This window comes from Myotis davidii, unplaced genomic scaffold, assembly GCF_000327345.1.
Source record: "Myotis davidii unplaced genomic scaffold, ASM32734v1 scaffold497, whole genome shotgun sequence".
NCBI classification, from domain to species: domain Eukaryota; kingdom Metazoa; phylum Chordata; class Mammalia; order Chiroptera; family Vespertilionidae; genus Myotis; species Myotis davidii.
The window spans coordinates 4,981,849-5,000,193 of record NW_006288434.1 but is presented as its reverse complement, the minus strand read 5'-3'; the positions used below and the strand labels follow the sequence as shown (position 1 = coordinate 5,000,193).

Genomic DNA, 18,345 nt, shown 5'->3' with positions numbered 1-18,345 from the left:
GATTAAAATTTTACTAAAATGATATCATGAAACTTTTATTCTTGTTGTGACAGAGGTCTTTGTGTGTGTGTGTTGTTGTTTTTTTTTTTTTTGAAGGAGAGGCAGTACTACCATACTCTCAGCATTATAGAGTGGGTGCAGTAATCCTCCCTTATCTACAGTTTTGCTTTCCATGGTTTCAGTTACCCTCAATCAACTATGATCCAAAAACATTAAATGGGAAATTCTAGATATAAACAATTCATAAGTTGTTTTTTAAACCTTTTAATTGAATTTATTGGGGTGACATTGGTTAATGAAATTTTATAGGTTTTAATTAAAATATAACCTCTCTTTGGCATACAATAGCATGGTGATTACCAGCGCAACAGAGGTGGGGGTGTGGGGAGGGGTTGTGAGGGGAAGAGGGAGAGGGGTAAATGGGGAATAAAAGGTGATGGAAGGAGACTTGACTTTGGGTGGCGAATAATTCATGTTTTAAGTTGTGCACCGTTTCGAGTAGTGAGATGAAATCTCACTCCATCCTGCTCCATCCTGCCTGGATGTGAATCATCTCTTTGTCTGGCACATCCATGCTATATAAGCTTCCTGCCCGTTAGTCACTTAGTAGCCCTCTTGGCTGTCAGATCCACTATCGTGGTATTGCAGTGCTTTTGTCCAGGTAACCCTTATTTTATTTGCTAAAGGCTCTTAATAGCAAGAGTAGTGATGCTGGCAATTTGGATAGGCCAAAGAGAAGCCTTCAAGTGCTTCCTTTAAGGAAAAGATATGTATGTTTAGGAGAAAGCATAGGATATATAGGGTTCGGTACTAACTGGAATTTCAGGCATTTCTATTTGTATTTACATCATTTGGCTTAATATAGTTTCTATCTAAAGTTTATTGATCAGAGCAAAATTTGTTTAATTCCTAAGATTTTAGAATAAACTATTGTTTTGGCTTTAATGTTAGAAATGTTTGGGATATTACTATTTCTCTTATGCTATTCCAATTAGATTTAACGTTTCTCTCCCTATGCTAAAAGATACGCCCTTTGAAAATGATTTTGTTGGTGTTTTTATTTTTTCAAAATACAGATTCACACCTTAGTAGAGAGTTTGAAACTTTCTATCACAGATCAACAACTGCCTATGTTTATCCGTATAATGCAACTTGGGATTGCTCTTTACTATGGAGAAATAAGCAATGTTAAAGATGGAGAAACTGAAGACTTTACCTGTCATAATAAAGATATGTCAGGAAACATAACAGGTAAATATAATAAAGATTTATTTTAGAACTATTGTTCTTACAAAGTGTTTTCATAATTGTGAAACTTTAAAAATACATTAGATTGAGCTGTACAGTTCTAATGTGGTGGCATTATTTTATTTTGGTTGTTTGGCACTACTTTGATTTTTTTTCCTACATGCTTGATACTATTTTGATTTTCTTTTTTCTGCATGCTAAAAATAACTAATATTTCTAATAGGTAAAAGTGTTCAGAATGTATATTATACAAAAGTTAAAGTAGTGCAACCTCGAGATTTCCTAGTAAATTATTCTTTTTTAAAATATATTTTTTATTGATTTTAGAGAGGAAGGGAGAGAGTGATAGAAATATTAATGATGAGTCATTGATCAGCTGCCTCCTGCACGTCCCCTACTAGGAATCGGGCCCACAGTCCCGGGCATGTGCCCTTGAGATACAATAATGTTAAGAGACTGGTGGAATTTGTCTTTACAAGATGGAATAAGAGCAGCTGGAATTTAAACCTTTAGTCTCTGTTAATTTGTAACCAAATAAAAATTGTTTGCTATAATTTTTCATCTGTAGAATAAGAAAAGATACTAATTCATGTTACATGCTAATAAGAGTCATCAACGCTATTATTTTCTTTACAGTATATAAGAATAATTTCATTATAACATTTGCTTTCATCCTTTGGGGTAGTTATTTTTTGGGGGGGGTGTGCATTTTGCCCAGAGTAATTGCCATTCTCTCTCTCTCTCTCTCTTTTTTCTGGGTGCATCAGGGAATCAGGAACTTTTCTTGTAGTTTTCTGATATTATGTTTCTAAGAAAAGTCAGTTTTTAGCACTCTAGCCTTATTTTTGGGAAGTAGGGTTTTTTTGTTGTTTAAATTAATGAGTGAAATGCCAATAAATGAATTTATTAATTTTATTTATCAACTACATTTAAAATTATGTGGTAAAATTATGTGGTAAAATGCTTTCCATATAACATTAATTATGGCCTATGAAAGGAGAGTAAGCCTGGCGTGTGTTGCTCAGTGGTTGAGCATCAACCTATGAACCAGGAGGTCATGGTTTGATTTCCAGTCAGCGCACATGCCCAGGTTGCAGGCTCAATACTTCAGTAAGGAGTGAGGGTGGCAGGTGGGCAGCGGATCATCACTGATTCTCATCATTGATGTCTCTCTCTCTCTCTCTCTCTCTCTCTCTCTCTCTCTCTCTCTGTCTCCCTTCCTCTCTGAAATAAAATATATATATATATTTAAAAAAAAGAAAGGAGGTTGATACAATATAACATATAGAAACTTAAAGTTGGTAATGCTAAATTATTGGTTTAAAATAATAACCAATGTATGATTTGTTCATACTTTTTATGTAGAAAGAAAGATGTGGGAGATACATATTAACAGAATTTACCGTCCTAATTTTTTAAATTTAAATCCTTTTGACTTACTTAAAGTCATTTTATTTTGATTGATAGGTGTTGAAGATGAAACAAGAATAGAAATGCCTTATCCTTCTCAGTACAAAGGTCAAGAGTTGTATTCACAGCAAGAGGATGAACAGTCACAGGGATGGGTATCATGGGCCTGGTCATTTGTGCCTGCAATTGTGAGTTATGATGATGGTGAGGAAGACTACCTTGGAAATGATCCAACATCAACCATGCATCAGCAGAAATCTCAGACTTTGAAGGATCCTATTGTTTCTATAGGATTTTACTGTACAAAGGCAACAGTGACTTTCAAAGTAAGTTTCTTTTTTCTTGCTATTCATATCTCTCAGCTTAATGTTTACATTTTTATTTCTAATTAGGATCTAGCATAAAGTTTGTTTTACATTCAATAGATGTAAGATACATTCTACCAATCCTTACTTCATGTATAGGTCCCCTCATATGACATCTCTGAATTTTGGTGTCTTCCTATCTTCTTAAGGCCTTTTCCACTTCCCTTCTTTTTAAAAATCAGCTGCTTTTTTTTTTTATTATTAGTTAAGGTATTACAAATGTGTCCTCATCCCCCCCATTAACCCCCAACCTCCCTCCTCACTTAGCATAATGCTATCCAGATCCATCCATCCTGCTGCAAATGGCAAGAGTTCCTTTTTTTTTTTTTTTACCGCAGCATAGTATTCCATTGTGTATATGTACCACAGTTTTCTAATCCACTCATCTGCTGATGGGCACTTAGACTGTTTCCAAATCTTAGCTATGGTGAATTGTGCTGCTATGAACATAGGGGTGCATATATCCTTTCTGATTGGCGAAAAATCAGCTTCTTGAAAAGTTTTTCTCTCCCTACTAAACCTTTTAATTGGCTTACAAAGATGCCTTAATATTTCCATTAAAAAAGAAATGCACATAGATGATCTTACTTTTACTCATGTACCCTTCCAGCTACTTTTTCTTCTCTGTGTTCTCTTTCATTGCGAAATTTACTTAAAAGGGTTGTTGATATAGTTTATCGCCTTCCCACCTCTCTTTCACTCTTTAAGACAGTCTAATTTCTTATCTTACTCTTTTTAGTAGTGTTTAACATAGTTTTTTCCACTTCATTAAGAAATACATGTAAGCCCTGGCCGGTGTGGTTCAGTGGTTGGAGCATTGGCCCATGCACCAAAGCAGTGGTCACCAACCTTTTGGACCTCATGGACCACCACTGGTTGGCGACCGCTGATTTGGTGGGTGGCGGGTTTGATTCCTGGTCAAGGTTTCATTCTGGGTCGCAGATTCCAGCCCCAGCCCCAGTTGGTGCACATGTGGAAAGTAACCAATCTGTGTGTGTCTTTCACATCGCTATTTCTCTTCTCTTCTCTTCTCTTCTCTTCTCTTCTCTTCTCTTCTCTTCTCTTCTCTTCTCTTCTCTTCTCTTCTCTCTATCCTCCCCTCCACTCTCCCTAAAAATCAGTGGGGGAAAAAAATTCTTGGGTGAGGATTAACAACAACAAAAAAGAAATGCATGTAAAATATATATTCAAAAGAGATTGTACAATATATATATTTTCAAGTTAAAGAATAATAAAGTGAACACTATTTTAAGAAAAATAAAATTTTATAGTATTCTGGCACCCTATGTGTTCTTCGATCATATTTTGTCCTCTCTGCCCCTACAATATAACCTAATTTTAATTTTAGGTTATTTATTCCTTGGCTTTTTATAATAGTTTTACTATGCATGTAATATTCTTGAACAGTATCTAATTCATTCGACAAAAATATATTAACACCATCTATGTGCCAGGCACTGTTTTGATTCTAGACTCTGTACCATAGTGAACAGATCATGCTTCTTAAAACTTGAATTGTTATAAATAAATAAATAAATGAAGATACATAGTATGGTCATTGATGATACGGATTATGTAGGAAAAATAAAGAGAGAAGAGGAATAGCAGATGCTTCCACTAGGTATGAGGGGATTTGCAAATTAAAATTGAGTGATCAGAGAAGTTCTTAAAGGAAGGGATATTTAAGAAAAAGACCCGTGAAAGAGGGAGCTTTGTAGGTCCTTGGGAATGAATATTCTGAGAATAGCAAATGTCAATTCTCCAGTAGTTCAAGGAACAGCAAAAAGTCCCCAGCAAAGTGAGCTAATGTGAAAGTAGTACAAAATCAGGTCTGAGAGGTAACGGGGTTGGGAGAGGTCCATAATTTATAATATTTTGTAGGTCATTTTAGGGATCTGTCATTAATCCTGAGTGAGATACAACAATTTTTAGCATAGTAGTTATAGAATGATCTGAGTTATGTTTTTAACTGCATCACTCTGATTCTATGGGAACAAAAGCAGACAGAGAAGATTGCAATTTTCAAGCAAAAGATAAAATGGCTTGGGCTAGGGTGGTAGCAAGTGGAGGTGGTGAAAAGTAACTGGATTTTGGATGTTTGAAGGTCCAGAGGACAGGACTTCCTGGTACATTTTATTGTGAGACATAAATGAAATACAGACAATCCAAGGATGGCTCCTGAGCAACTAGAAGAGTTGAGCTCTGATTTTCTGAGATGAGGAGGATTGTGAGAGGATGAAGTCTGAGAGAAATATCAGTTTTGTTTTGGGCAGGATTGAGATGGCCACTGTATATTCAAGTCGAACTATCTGGTTGGATTTATGAATCGCTTTCAGATTAGAAGTTTAGTCTGAGTATAAATGTAAGATTTTAAAATCAGGATTTTATTAAGACAGGAATCAGTGTAGATAGAAATAAGGAGAGATTCTAAGACCAAGCTCTGAGGCACTGTGATGTTATATATTTGGAAAGACGAGGAAGAAATTCTGAGGGAAACTGGAAAAAGGTGACTAGCGATGGAGGCAAAAAGCTACTAGATTGTCTGTCTGGAAGCTAAGTGCCATAAATGTTTTGAAGTGGAAGGAGGAGTAGGTCATTTGTGAGAATAGATCATTGGATTTGGCATTGTGGAAATGCTTGGTAATCTTGACCAGAGCAGTGACTTGACACTGGTGGAATCTTAGTTGGAGTTGGTTAAAAACAAATGGGAAGATTGGTGGGAATGCAAAATGGTGCAGTCGCTGTGGAAAACAGTTTGACGGTTCCTCAATAAGTTAAACGTAGACTTATTATATGACCCAACAATTTTAATGCTTCTTATATCCTCAAAAGAATTGAAAATGGTATGAAACAAATAGATGCACATACATGTCCATACATACAAAGTGGCCAAAAAGTTGAAGCAACACAAATGCCCATCAAGGGATGGAGGGATACTAGCCTTTTCAGAGAATCATGGATATTCTTTTTTGACGGTATACCACACTCATTAAGTGGTAATTTTTAAGGGTAGTTGTATCTCTAATTCTTGGAAATTGCCTGGTACATATTCAACAAATAAATATCTGTTGAATTAATATAGCCATCCATCATCTACCCATCCATTCATCATCCAGCCATATCATTTGCTTTCTATCTTCTAAAATTTTGGAATCCTCTTTTAGATACTGTTTTTTCTCCAATTTTATTTGTCTTTGTGTGTGTTTTTCTTTTTTTTCTCCATGGAAGCATTTTTCTGAGGGAGTAAAGTAGTGTTCCAGGCAACTAGTTATATACTTGAAATAAAGCAGTGGAAAAATGTCAAGTTTTTGGTTTCACGGTATTTTTAATTTAGCTTGAATTGTTTGTTAACTGCTTGAAATAATTTTTTTCCAATCAGTAGTACAACTAAACAAATTATAACTATAGCAGATGGTAGATTAAACTATTTTAAAGTAATAGTCTTTAGCCGAAACCGGTTTGGCTCAGTGGATAGAGCGTCGGCCTGCGGACTGAAAGGTCCCAGGTTCGATTCCGGTCAAGGTCATGTACCTGGGTTGCGGGCACATCCCCAGGAGGAGATGTGTAGAAGGCAGCTGATCAATGTTTCTCTCTCATCGATGTTTCTAACTCTCTATTTCTCTCCCTTCCTCTCTGTAAAAAAATCAATAAAATATATTAAAAAAATAAAGTAATAGTCTTTAAAGACTTTTGTAATTAAAATCATTTAGTATTTTCTAAAATGACAAAAGCAGAAAAATACAGAGAATAAGTTGCAACAAAAATTTTAGTCATGATTTGATTGGTTTAAAAGATTTATTTTGCTAATAAAGTTTGCATGAAAATGATAAAAATGCACTCATTAGTTGTACTATTTTAGCACCATCATTTATTATTTTTGAATTATTTTATTACTTAAAATTAAATTTTTATTTTATACATTTTTAATTGAAATTCATTGATTTACCTTTTTTTGTTATTGTCTTCATTATAGATTTTTAATTTTGTTATTTGAGTTTATCTCACCTACCTCTCTTTTCATTACATTGTCCATCCTATACTTAAAAAAATTTTTTTCAATCACAGTTTACATTCAATACCATTATGCCCTAGCTTCAGACGTACAGCACAATGGCCAGACAACCATTCATTTCATAGAGTGGTTCCCCTGACACCCCAAACACACATCTGGCCCCAAAACAATACCATTAACCATATTCCCCATGCTGCAGTCCACATCCTTCAGAATTCACTGATTTACCTTTGACTAAACTAAAGAAATATGGATCAGTCTGCAATATTAAAATGATAAAACAATAAAATCTTTAAATGTAATTAAAAGCTAACTGTTGTCAATTATTAGATATATTGCCAGTTTTACATGATCCAAATTAGGAAGTTTTTAAAAACAAAACATTTTTTATTGTTTTTAGAGAGGGAGGGAGAGGAGGGGGAGAAAGAGATAGAAACATAATGATGAGAGAAAATCATTGATTGGCTGCCTCCTGCACACCCCAGACTGGGGATCGAGCCGCAACCTGGGCATGTGGCCTGACAGGTAATCAAGCCCTGACCTCCTGATTCACAGGTTGATGCTCAACCATTGTTGATGCCAGGCAGGAAGTTATTTTTGATCTAAGTTGCTGAAGGATGTCAAGGATTGCTGGTAATTTTTCTGGTGATTTTTGCCTATTTTAAATGTGAAATTAATTTGGTATATTTCTGTTAACTTCATGGATGAGAAAGAATTGTATTAAACTGAGTCACTAGGCATTTATATATAAAACTTCTAATAGACTTTTGGGGCAATGTTTGTCATTAGTTAATATATTTTTTGAAAAATTTGCAACATTTATTTATTCTCTGTAAGGTTTCTCTAAGGGAAATATGTTGATATTTATCAACATTAGAGGAAAATGTTAGAATTCATTGTTCTACTTGTATTTGAAGAATGTATGGAATTAATTTGTGGTTCATATTTCGATCAGAAAACAAGGTCATGTTTCTACATTAGCATTCTGAACAGTTGATATCAATCCAACAAAAATCATGCCAAATTAAATGTAGCATTTAAAAAATATAATATTGAAAATTGTTCTTGTAATGTTTGAGTCCTTTTAATCAATTAATTGCTTGTTCTGTACAATAATTGCAGACAGCTGAAAGGTGATTAAGCTTAAAATATTCAGTTTTACTTATGCATTTTAGATTATGGAATTGCACTTGAAAATAGCAACATGTGTGTGTACCAGTTCTGGGAAGCATCCAAGAAACAAAGGCTTATATTATATAAAAATATTTTTGTTATAAAAAGTGAGAATAATTAGTTGATTCTCAGTATAAAAAGATCATACTTAAAATGATAAACTTTTTGGTTCAATAAATTCTATTTGACTAAGTTAAACATGTTTTTCTCTTTTTTATGTTGACTTTGTATTTAAGGTTGAAGAATTTATATCCATTTCACAAGAATAAGGGGCACTGAATCATTAGCAATCATGGGCAGAATACCCTTTAAAAATTTTTATTTTGGAATAGTTGTAGATATACAGAAAAGTTTCAGAGATAGTACAGAAAATTCACATATACTTCTTTTTTTAATAATTAAATAGGCAGTGTTTATTAGAATACATTTCATTTTCAAAATTGAGTTACCAGCTGTTAAAATGTGTATACATTTTGGGCACCCCGTAGGTACTGTGATTCTCTCTACAGGTCAAACAAACAAAAAACCAACCCTGCTCCAGAGTTTAAGTGTTGAACCCAGGCAGGGCCACGTGGTTAGGAAGTGACAGAAATGAGACTGGAACCCACCCTTTGGCTCCAGGACCCCAGCTCCTCAGCATGCTCCTCAGCTGGTGATAACAGCCAGGGACCTGCGGCCTGACTCAGCGACACGGGAGTCTCTCCCCTTTGCTGGGGACCAACCCCAGCAGGTCCAGGGGTCCCCAAAGGTGTGGACGGAGTCGGCGAAGAAGGAGTGACACGGAGACAGCATTCAGTTGATCAGCAGCCTAGGCAGGATCTCTAGCCAAGTTCTGGTCAGGATCTCCAGTGAAGCTCTGTAGCCAGGTTCTGTAGCCATGTTCCCTCGCTAGGTTCTCCAGCCAGGTTCTGTCATCAGGTTCTCTTGCCATGTTCTATCCAGGTTCTGTAGCCAGGTTCTGTCTCTAGGATCTTCAGCCAGGTTCTCTCGCTAGGTTCTGTCTCTAGGTTCTGTTGCCAGTTTCTGTCCAGGATCTTTTGCCATGTTCCGTCTCTAGGTTCTGTCTCTAGGTTCTCTGTGGGTGACATATACTTCTTACACAGTTCCCATATTGTTAGTCTCTTTCCTTTTCATAGTACATATGTCAATCCCAGGATGCCAATATTAGTGCATTACTGTTGAATTCCAGACTTTAATTGAATTTCATAATGTCCTTTTTCTGGTACATGATTCCAACCAGGATACCACATTGCATTTAGAAAACTACCTTTTAAAATAATTTATCTAATTTTTGGATACATACAAATAATGTGTTGTAAGCATCAGGGAACAAGAATATTTTTTTTTTCTTTTGTCAGCATCTAGATTCGTACTTGTTATCTAGTTATTTGTTGCATGATTGAATGAGTCAGACATATTGTGAGACACATATTTTGAAAATAAACACTTATGAACCTGTTTCTTTCATAGAACTAGAGTTTTGTTGACTGTATTTGTGTTTTCTCACAGCTTTCTTTTTGGTTACAAATGGGGAGAAATCTTGGAAATGATTGAAATAAACCTGGCTGAATATATTAGTGAATATAAAATAAATTGAGGTTAAAATATAAAAACTTTGGCAGAATATATGAACCATTTTATAACTATGGAACTGTTATAGGTGCACAGCTTTCACCTTTTAAAGCAAGATTGTTAAGAAAAAGGAGTTACTTTAAATACCTTTACCACCTTATATTAGACTAGCATATTCAACCTTTTTGCCATGGATAACCTGTTAGAGCTGTTTTTGTTGCACTTGTTTTCCTGCTTAATAATTAAATTTCTCAAATCTTAAAATTGGCCTTGTTTCCATCAATCCATCATAATAATGACAGTTTACTGCCATTTAATACTAATTTGACTTAACATTCTTATATTATTTCTTAGCTCACTGAAATGCAAGCTGAAAGTAGTTATTATAGCCCTCAAAAAGTAACATCTAAAGAAGTATTGTGTTGGGAACAAGAAGGAACCACAATTGAGGTAAGGTAATCTTTCAACATTTAACATGTATTTTTAAAATCTTTTGGCAGTTCTTAAAGTTAGTATTGAATGAATATATGTTTTAATCACAATTGGTATGTTTAAAATATATTTATAGTTTTGTATTTCTGTTTTAGTGGTTAGTAGTATTAGTTGAAATAATTTTTTTAAACAAAGGTTTTACTATAATTGCAACATTTATTTTTTTTTCATTTAACTTATATGTGCTCATATGTATGTGTGCATTAGTGTTCATGAAGTGCCAGTCATTTGAGGATACAGGGACAAGTAAGAAGTTTCTTACTTTCATAGGATTTATGATCTGAGGAGAATAAATTTGAAAAGGCTCTGTTCTAAAGATGTTTCAACTGATTTAGAAATTTAGGAAAACCTGTAACATTTTTATGAAATTTAAGTTCTTAGTTCTATTTCCTTTCCTTTTATAGGCCCTTATGATGGGAGAGCCTTTCTTTGATTGCCAGATTGGTTTTGTAGGTTGCAGAGCCATGTGCCTTAAAGGAATTATGGGTGTTAAAGATTTTGAAGAGAATATGAATAGGAGTGAAACTGTAAGTCAAAATCTTCCCTTTCCTGCTTTTTTTGGATGGAATGCAGGGATAATGAAGTGCTTATTGAAGTGTTTAACCATACCAAAAGTCTGCTAGACTGCATATATCTTTGGCTTGAGAGAGGAACTTTAACTGTTTTCCCTGTAAGAAATTATAGAGCTCAGGGGAATTTAGAAAGTTGGTAGCACTTAACACCTGGACAGTAGCTCCAAATACTTTCCAATTCATAAATGTTACTTCTTTCTTGTTTATAGCAGCTACTTGGAGTTCCTTTTTGGTTTGTTAAAGTGTTCTTTGCCAAAATAGGCAGTGAAAATAGAGACAGCATTCTTGTCTTTTTACAGGACTTCAAGTTGTAGTGATTTCTACTGACTACTGAATGGGTGTTATAAAACCAAGGTTTCATTTTCTTAAATGGTCTAATGATTTTTCCTCCTGTTAAAAATTTTTGCATTTATATTCAGGAAGCCTGTTTCTTCATTTGTGGTGAAAATTTGAGTATGAAAGGCTTGACATACCTTACAAATTCACTGTTTGATTACCGAAGCCCAGAAAATAATGGTACTCGTGCAGAATTTATCTTGGATGCAACTCATCATAAGGTCAGAGAATATATATATATTTGAGCCAAGTTCTAGGCTGTGTTTGGGTGGGCATCTTATATGACTATTTATTATTGTTATCTTTCTTCTCATCTAATATATTCTTAAGGCTATTTGTTTACTGAGACATTTAGAATGTTTTCATCAAGTTTCTATAGCCTGAGAAGTTTGAGGAGTTCATAAGGTCTCTACTTTTCTGTGGAGACAGTTAGTTTATCCACTCCCTATTGTTAAAATAGTCATGGAGGAAACACAGAAGTATCTCTTTTAATTTCAATTACTTTTGGGTTGTAGGATTAATGGGAAGAGATGAAGCATTTCATGTATTACTATGTATGTGTCTTTGTATTATTTGACTTTTTCATATAAGATTATACTAATGTATTTTTATGGAATAAATTTAAAAATCCAAAAAGTCTGAAGATTAGTGTAATAGAATAGGTAATTTACATTTAACCCTTTTCAATACAGATTTACTTTTATTGTTGAAAATAAAGAGTTTAATTTAGATCTGCATAATTAACATGCTTTTACATATCTTAGAATAGCTTTAGTGTTTAAACGGTTTCAAATAAGTGTACTGAAATATTTAAGGATAGAACTATTTGAGAGTGTACATTATTAAATAGTTTTTGATAGTATTACAGGTCAAGAGTGTACTATCCTCCATTATAGGTATTCATTAACCAGACATAATTGATAGAGTGTTCAAAATGTCTAGTAGAACTATAGTGTGGTTTGTAATAGAGGTAGCATTACCTTACTTAGAGGTGAATTCTTCAGATAACCTCTGCTTTTTTGTTATTTTGGTACTCCTTTCAGTTGATACACTTTCTTTGAGGGATATGTGTCTGATTCTTGACTTACCAGATTTTAAATTCAGAAGTCTCTTCTATACATGTTTTCTGTTTGCTTGGTTGTCAGGAGACATATACTGAGGTAGCTGGGATGCAAAGGTTTGGGGCTTTCTACATGGATTACCTATATACAATGGAGAACAGCATTGGCAAAGGTACTGTTTTCTTTCTTTTATGTTTGCTTTTCCCCCAGCTTCATCAGAATCAATTGGTCCTCTGTTACATTAGATTTACTTTCTGTTACTTCGGGGAATGGTTGAATTTTTATTTTATTTTAATTTTATTGTTTAAAGTATTACAAATAGTAGTACATATGTCTCCTTTTTTTCCCCATTGACCTTCCCCTAGCTGGGGAATGGTTGAATTTTAATGCCATGTTAATTTTCTTAGATTCTTGACATTTTTAATCTCTTTTTTGTGTACATATGTGAAATTCATGGACATGGACAACAGTGTAGTGATTGTGGGGTGTTGCGGGGAGCGGGGTGGGTGGAGGTGGAAGAGGAGAGAGTGATGGCAAAAATAAAATGAAATAAAAAGAAAGGAAAAGACAATTTGTATAATCAGCTAGAATTAGTTATGTATCAAATATTAAACTTTTAATGCATTAAATTTTATATTACATTAAGGTGTCAAAAGTAGTAAATATTTCCTTTTCTGTATTAATTACATTTTGAAGGTTATATAGATCTTTTTAAAAAAGTTTGTTATTTGAAGCAGAAACATCAGAATAAAATCTTCTAGAAACTGTGGACATGTAGTGTTTTATTATGTATTTTATCCTTTTTTGGCTGTTTTTATAAAGCTATTTTTATTATTTTACTAGAGGCCCGGTGCACGAAATTCGTGCACTCAGGGGCTGGGAGTTCTCCTGAGCCTGGCCTGCGCCCTCTTGCAGCCTGGGAGCCCTCAGGGGATGTCTGACTAATGGCTTAGGCCCACTCTTTGCTTAACCCCTAGAGTGTCCGGGAGCACTATAGCGCTCTTCCTGTCTTTCGCCAAAAGTGCTGAGAGTGCTATCAAAGCATCGAAATGGCATCCAGTTCTAAGTCTGCTTTTATTAGTGATGATATTGCTAACTATGTCAATGTAGTAAAGGTTTCCTTAAGTTTTTGAATATGTAACTTCATTTACTTGGGATTTATAATTTTTTTCCTAAACTGCTGTAAAATCAGCAAAAATGCCTTGGCAATTTTAGCATAGTTCCTAGGATATTGGTTGGCACTCAAAGGGTTAAATAACAGTGGGACATCCTTAGTGCTGCTGCAAGGCGGGAGAGGCTCCTGCCACTGCCTCTGCACTCTCCAGCTGTGAGCCCAGCTTGTGGCTGAGCAGTGTGGCTTGGCAGCTCCTGCATTGAGCGTCTGTTCCCTGGTGGTCAGTGCACATCATAGCGACCGGTTGTTCCATTGTTTGGTTGATTTGCACATAAGCCTTTTATTATATAGGAGGATATTTATTTTTAAAATATGTTTTTATTTTTTCTTGAGAGAGGAAGGGAGAAGGGGAGAGAGAAACATTGATGAGAGAAATGCATTCATTAACTACCTCCTGCAGACCCCTCCAGTGGGTATTGAGCCTGGAATCCAGGCATGTGCTCTGACCAGGAATTGAACCAGCAACCTCCTGGTGCATGGGACAAGTCTCAATTTACTGAGCCACACTGGCTGGGCTTGGTTTTTCATTCTTATTCTAATTTGATAATGCTAGCAATAAGACGTTTTTGAAAATTTAACCATTTTATGTTTGTGTGTACATCAGTAATATGAGTGTTGTGCTTATTATTCCAATCTTTTTTCATGTTGAAAACTTAGTGAAAATAGGTTCACCATGTTTTTGGTTAACTTTTCATATTTAAGAAAATGATTACTATTTATTAGGTGCTAAGTTAGATATGGTGAATGAGAAGAATACCAAAACATTTCTCAAGAAGCCAGTAGGTAGTATTTAACTATGCACTTAAATAAGTGATTATTTATATATATAAAAGGCTAAGCGACCATCTGATCATCTGCCCGGTAGCTATGACGCGCACTGACTGCCAGGGGGCAGATGCTCAGCGCAGGAGCTGTCAAGTTGTGGTGAGTTGGCAGCGGCAGTTCTTGGTGATGCATCCTGGAACCAGAGAGGAGGGAGCCCGATTCCAGGGTGTGTCATCCAAGAACCACCCTCTCACAATCTGGGACCCTTTGGGGGATGTCGGAGAGCTGGTTTTGGCCCGATCCCCACAGGCCAGGCCGAGGGACCCTACCTGTGGAAGGGACCCTGCTCACTCCTCAGACACTCTTTGAGCTGTGGTGCCACCCCAGGGTATGGCTGGCCGGGGAGGGACTGCAGGAGGTTAACTCCTGGGTGTGTCCAGCCTGTCTTGCCCAGTCCTTCCCCACCAGCCACCTTCTAATTAATTTTCTTTCAACGTGCACAAATCCGTGCACCGGAGCACTAGTAATCTATATATGTAAAAGCCTACATGACCATTCAACCATTTGACCAGTAGCTATGATGTGCTCTGACCACCAAGGGGCAGGTGCTCAACACACAGGCATGGAAACATGGAACAAACTGATGAATTTCAGAGGGGAGGGGGCGGAGGGAGGGTGGGAAGAGATTAACCAAACAGCTTATATGCATACTAGAGGCCTGGTGCATGGATTTGTGCACCGGTGGGGTCCCTCGGCCTGGCCTGTGGGGATTGGGCCGAATTCGTGCACCGGGCCTCTGACATCCCCCGAGGGGTCTTGCATTGCGAGAGGGTGCAGGCCAGGCCGAGGGATCCCACGGGTGCATGAATCTGTGCACCATGCCGCTAGTAAATAATATTAAGAATAACAATGTATACAGAGAACTAAGAGAGATCCATGTAAGTGACTACTTTTGTCTGTGGGTTGAAGATTTCACAGAGGATTTGATCTTGAAGGAATATCATAGGGAGGGAGTTTTACCAATACTCATAGGAGAACTAACAGCTATCCTCTCAAACTTTCAAAAATTCCAAGAGGAAGAAATGCTTCCAAGCTCTTTCCACAAGGCCAGCATACCACTTCTTTTTCTAAACTCTCTCTGAAGTAATCTCATTCTTTCCCATGGATTTAAGTATATTTTGATGATGCCCATATTGTATTTTTAGTTCAAACTCCTTTTTCCCCCCCTCTCAATTTTATTTTGTATTGGTTTCTGGTATACAGCTGAGTGGTTAGACAATCATATACTTTACATATATTTCCTTCTTTAAGGTTTACAATTAAATATCCAATGCATACTTGACATTTTCACTTCTTTCTCAAAAATATCTCAAAACTGAATATGTCAAAGTTAAATTATCATTATCCTTATAACCACCTTATTGCCTATTGCTTCTCCCCATTTTCTATCTTCTCTTCAGTATATGGGTAGATAAGGGACTGAGGAACTTGGATTCTGCATCATGGAGCATGACCATGATAATTTTATTCTGGAAAGATTTCAAAGCAATTGCTACCTATTGTTCACTTTTATGGTCATTATAGAACTGTCAGGGTATCCTGTGATCATGTAATTTTAAACAGTCTAATTTTCAGTGAAATTCTTAGATTAAATAGTGGTAAAATGCAACTTCTTCCAGTCACCCTTCCCACTCAACATAATGGCATTGTGTATAGAATTATTGGATATAAACAATTAGATTTGAAAGAATAAATTTCTAAGAATGACTTGAAATTTTATAGCACTTCTTATAACAGAAATAGATAACAGGAATAATTTATTTTGAATTGGTTGTTTTTTGGTGATAGTATCTTCTCATCTGCATAGAGAAAATTATAGATCAGCAAAGTTCTGTGTATGCAACTGATGGAGAATTGGTTTTAAGGCATTAAGCTATAAGCTAAAAAGATGAGAGAAGAGTAATATTAAAATGTATACTTGGTATGTTTGATGCCGAAAATATTAATATAAAATTTGGCTTCTTTTAGGTTCTGCAAATCAACAAGACTTTTCTTTAGGAAAAAGTGAAGATTTGGGAATAGTTCAGGAGAAGTCTACCAAAAGCCTTGTTATAGGTCCTCTTGATTTTCGCTTGGATAGCAGTGCAGTACATAGAATTTTGAAAATGATTGTTTGTGCCTTGGAACACGAATATGAACCATATAGTGGGCTAAAACCAGGTTTGTTTTTATCTTAATTTTGAATCTCTTGCCAATTGATTTGAATGATTATATAATCTATTTTTTTTTAATATTTTGCTAACTTACCCTTTTTGGTAAATTTTGCCTATCTGACTTTCATGTATTTTGTTAATTTAAAAAATAAACTTGTGTATAGAAGTTATGGGAGAGGTCAAGATTAGGGAGTTATTTGAATAAGTACTTATTTGCCAGTATTTGTTGATATTTTAATGTCACACCTTTTTGGTACTCTTTCCAGTGAATACTCTTGAAATGTGACCATTTTTCTATGCTGGTGGATTCTAAAGAGCAGACATGAAGATGTGCTTTAAACATACATATTTAGTATTCAGGAAAACTTAGATCTTACTGGTAAAAAGGAATTTGCTGTACAGTGAAGTTTTGCTACATGGCATGAAGATGTGGTTATCAGTTTCATAAAATATAAATTTCTTTTTTATATAATAAAGTACTATAAAGTAGGATGTAATAGCACAATGAGAGTGCAAGGGACAGTAAAGAACTCAGCGTATGGAGTCAGACGGTGGTTTGAATTCTGACTCCCACTTATTATTATTTTTTAAAATATATTTTATTGATTTTTTACAGAGAGGAAGGGAGAGAGATAGAGAGTCAGAAACATCGATGAGCGAGAAACATCGATCAGCTGCCTCCTGCACATCCCCCACTGGGGATGTGCCCGCAACCCAGGTACATGCCCTTGACCGGAATCGAACCTGGAACCCTTCATCCACAGGCCGATGCTCCATCCACTGAGCCAAACCGGTTTCGGCTCCCACTTATTATTGACCAAAGGAAATTTAATTAACACCACTGATTTTTCATTTCTCTTTGTCTATAATTAAATTAATTATTGTGATAGATGGTTAAATTATCTTCTCAATATCCATTCTCCTGTTATTTTATAGTAAAATAAATTTCTATGATAGAAATTTTATTGATAGAAATAAAGATTACATACCCCAAGTGTAGTCATATGGCTAGATTCTGGTTGCTGAGGTTGGTGCAGAACTTCATATGAATTCTTAGGCCAGGATTTTAAAGGTAAAGAGCATGCTTTCCTTTCCCAATGGCCCCTCCTGGCAGGAAAGCAATTACAATGATAGGCGCTGTAGCTGTCATCTTAGACCCTGAGTGAAAGCTGCATGCTGCGTGTGACAGAGCAGTAAGATAGGGCCTGAGTCTTCGTAGTGTGGAAGCACCATGTCTGCTCTGACCCTTGAGACGCAGATTGTTCTGTGAAAGAGAAATAAGCTCCTGTTTTTGTTGACACTTTTTAAATTTTATTTTTATCACAGCATATTTGCTGTTATCCTAAATTATACTAAACTCCCTTAGCTGAATATCTAGTCTCTCTAAGCATGCAGTATTGATATTTCCATGGTCAGCTATTCTGTAACACCAGTTATGTTCAATTAAAATTTCAATTTCCAACATTATTGGTTTTTGTTTGGTTGCTGCACTTTCATCTTTGACTGCCAGTTCCCTGTTTCAGTTATTAATTTTTGTAAAATGTTATGCAGATTTATCACTAGTAATCAAAGAAGCAATACAACCACATGCTTTGCTATCCATGCATGAGCTAAATATAACAGATACCAGTAACTAGTAACCAAACCTGACAAACTTGGAGAGAAATGACATGATTGGTCACTGATCATGATGCTCACCTCTTATTTATGAAAGTGATTTATGGGGTGAACAACTAGCAGTGAAGTTTATACTTTATGCAGTTAGTTACAGTTTATATACTGTGGTAACTGATATTTTTACTGCTTTTGGGAACTGGCATTTTTAAACAAATTCATGCATATCAGAATTGTATAAAGCGAGAGCTGCCTGTATATGCATATAGCAGTGAGCAAAAGTAGGTTTCCAGTTGTGAGTATATGAAAATTTTACTGTGATAATAACCTGCATGTCT

The 18,345-nt window shown here is 35.6% G+C and overlaps 1 protein-coding gene across 1 annotated transcript in view; it reads left to right on the top strand.

The window, feature by feature from the left end:
• VPS13B (vacuolar protein sorting 13 homolog B (yeast)) overlaps nucleotides 1-18,345 on the top strand; it is a 624,807-nt gene that overhangs the window by 40,224 nt on the left and 566,238 nt on the right. Inside the window, exons 6-12 of the mRNA XM_006760303.2 lie at nucleotides 1,077-1,251; nucleotides 2,716-2,984; nucleotides 10,135-10,230; nucleotides 10,677-10,799; nucleotides 11,264-11,401; nucleotides 12,326-12,413; nucleotides 16,209-16,400. Coding sequence (XP_006760366.1) covers nucleotides 1,077-1,251; nucleotides 2,716-2,984; nucleotides 10,135-10,230; nucleotides 10,677-10,799; nucleotides 11,264-11,401; nucleotides 12,326-12,413; nucleotides 16,209-16,400 — 1,081 coding nt within the window. The remainder of the gene's footprint in view (nucleotides 1-1,076; nucleotides 1,252-2,715; nucleotides 2,985-10,134; nucleotides 10,231-10,676; nucleotides 10,800-11,263; nucleotides 11,402-12,325; nucleotides 12,414-16,208; nucleotides 16,401-18,345) is intronic.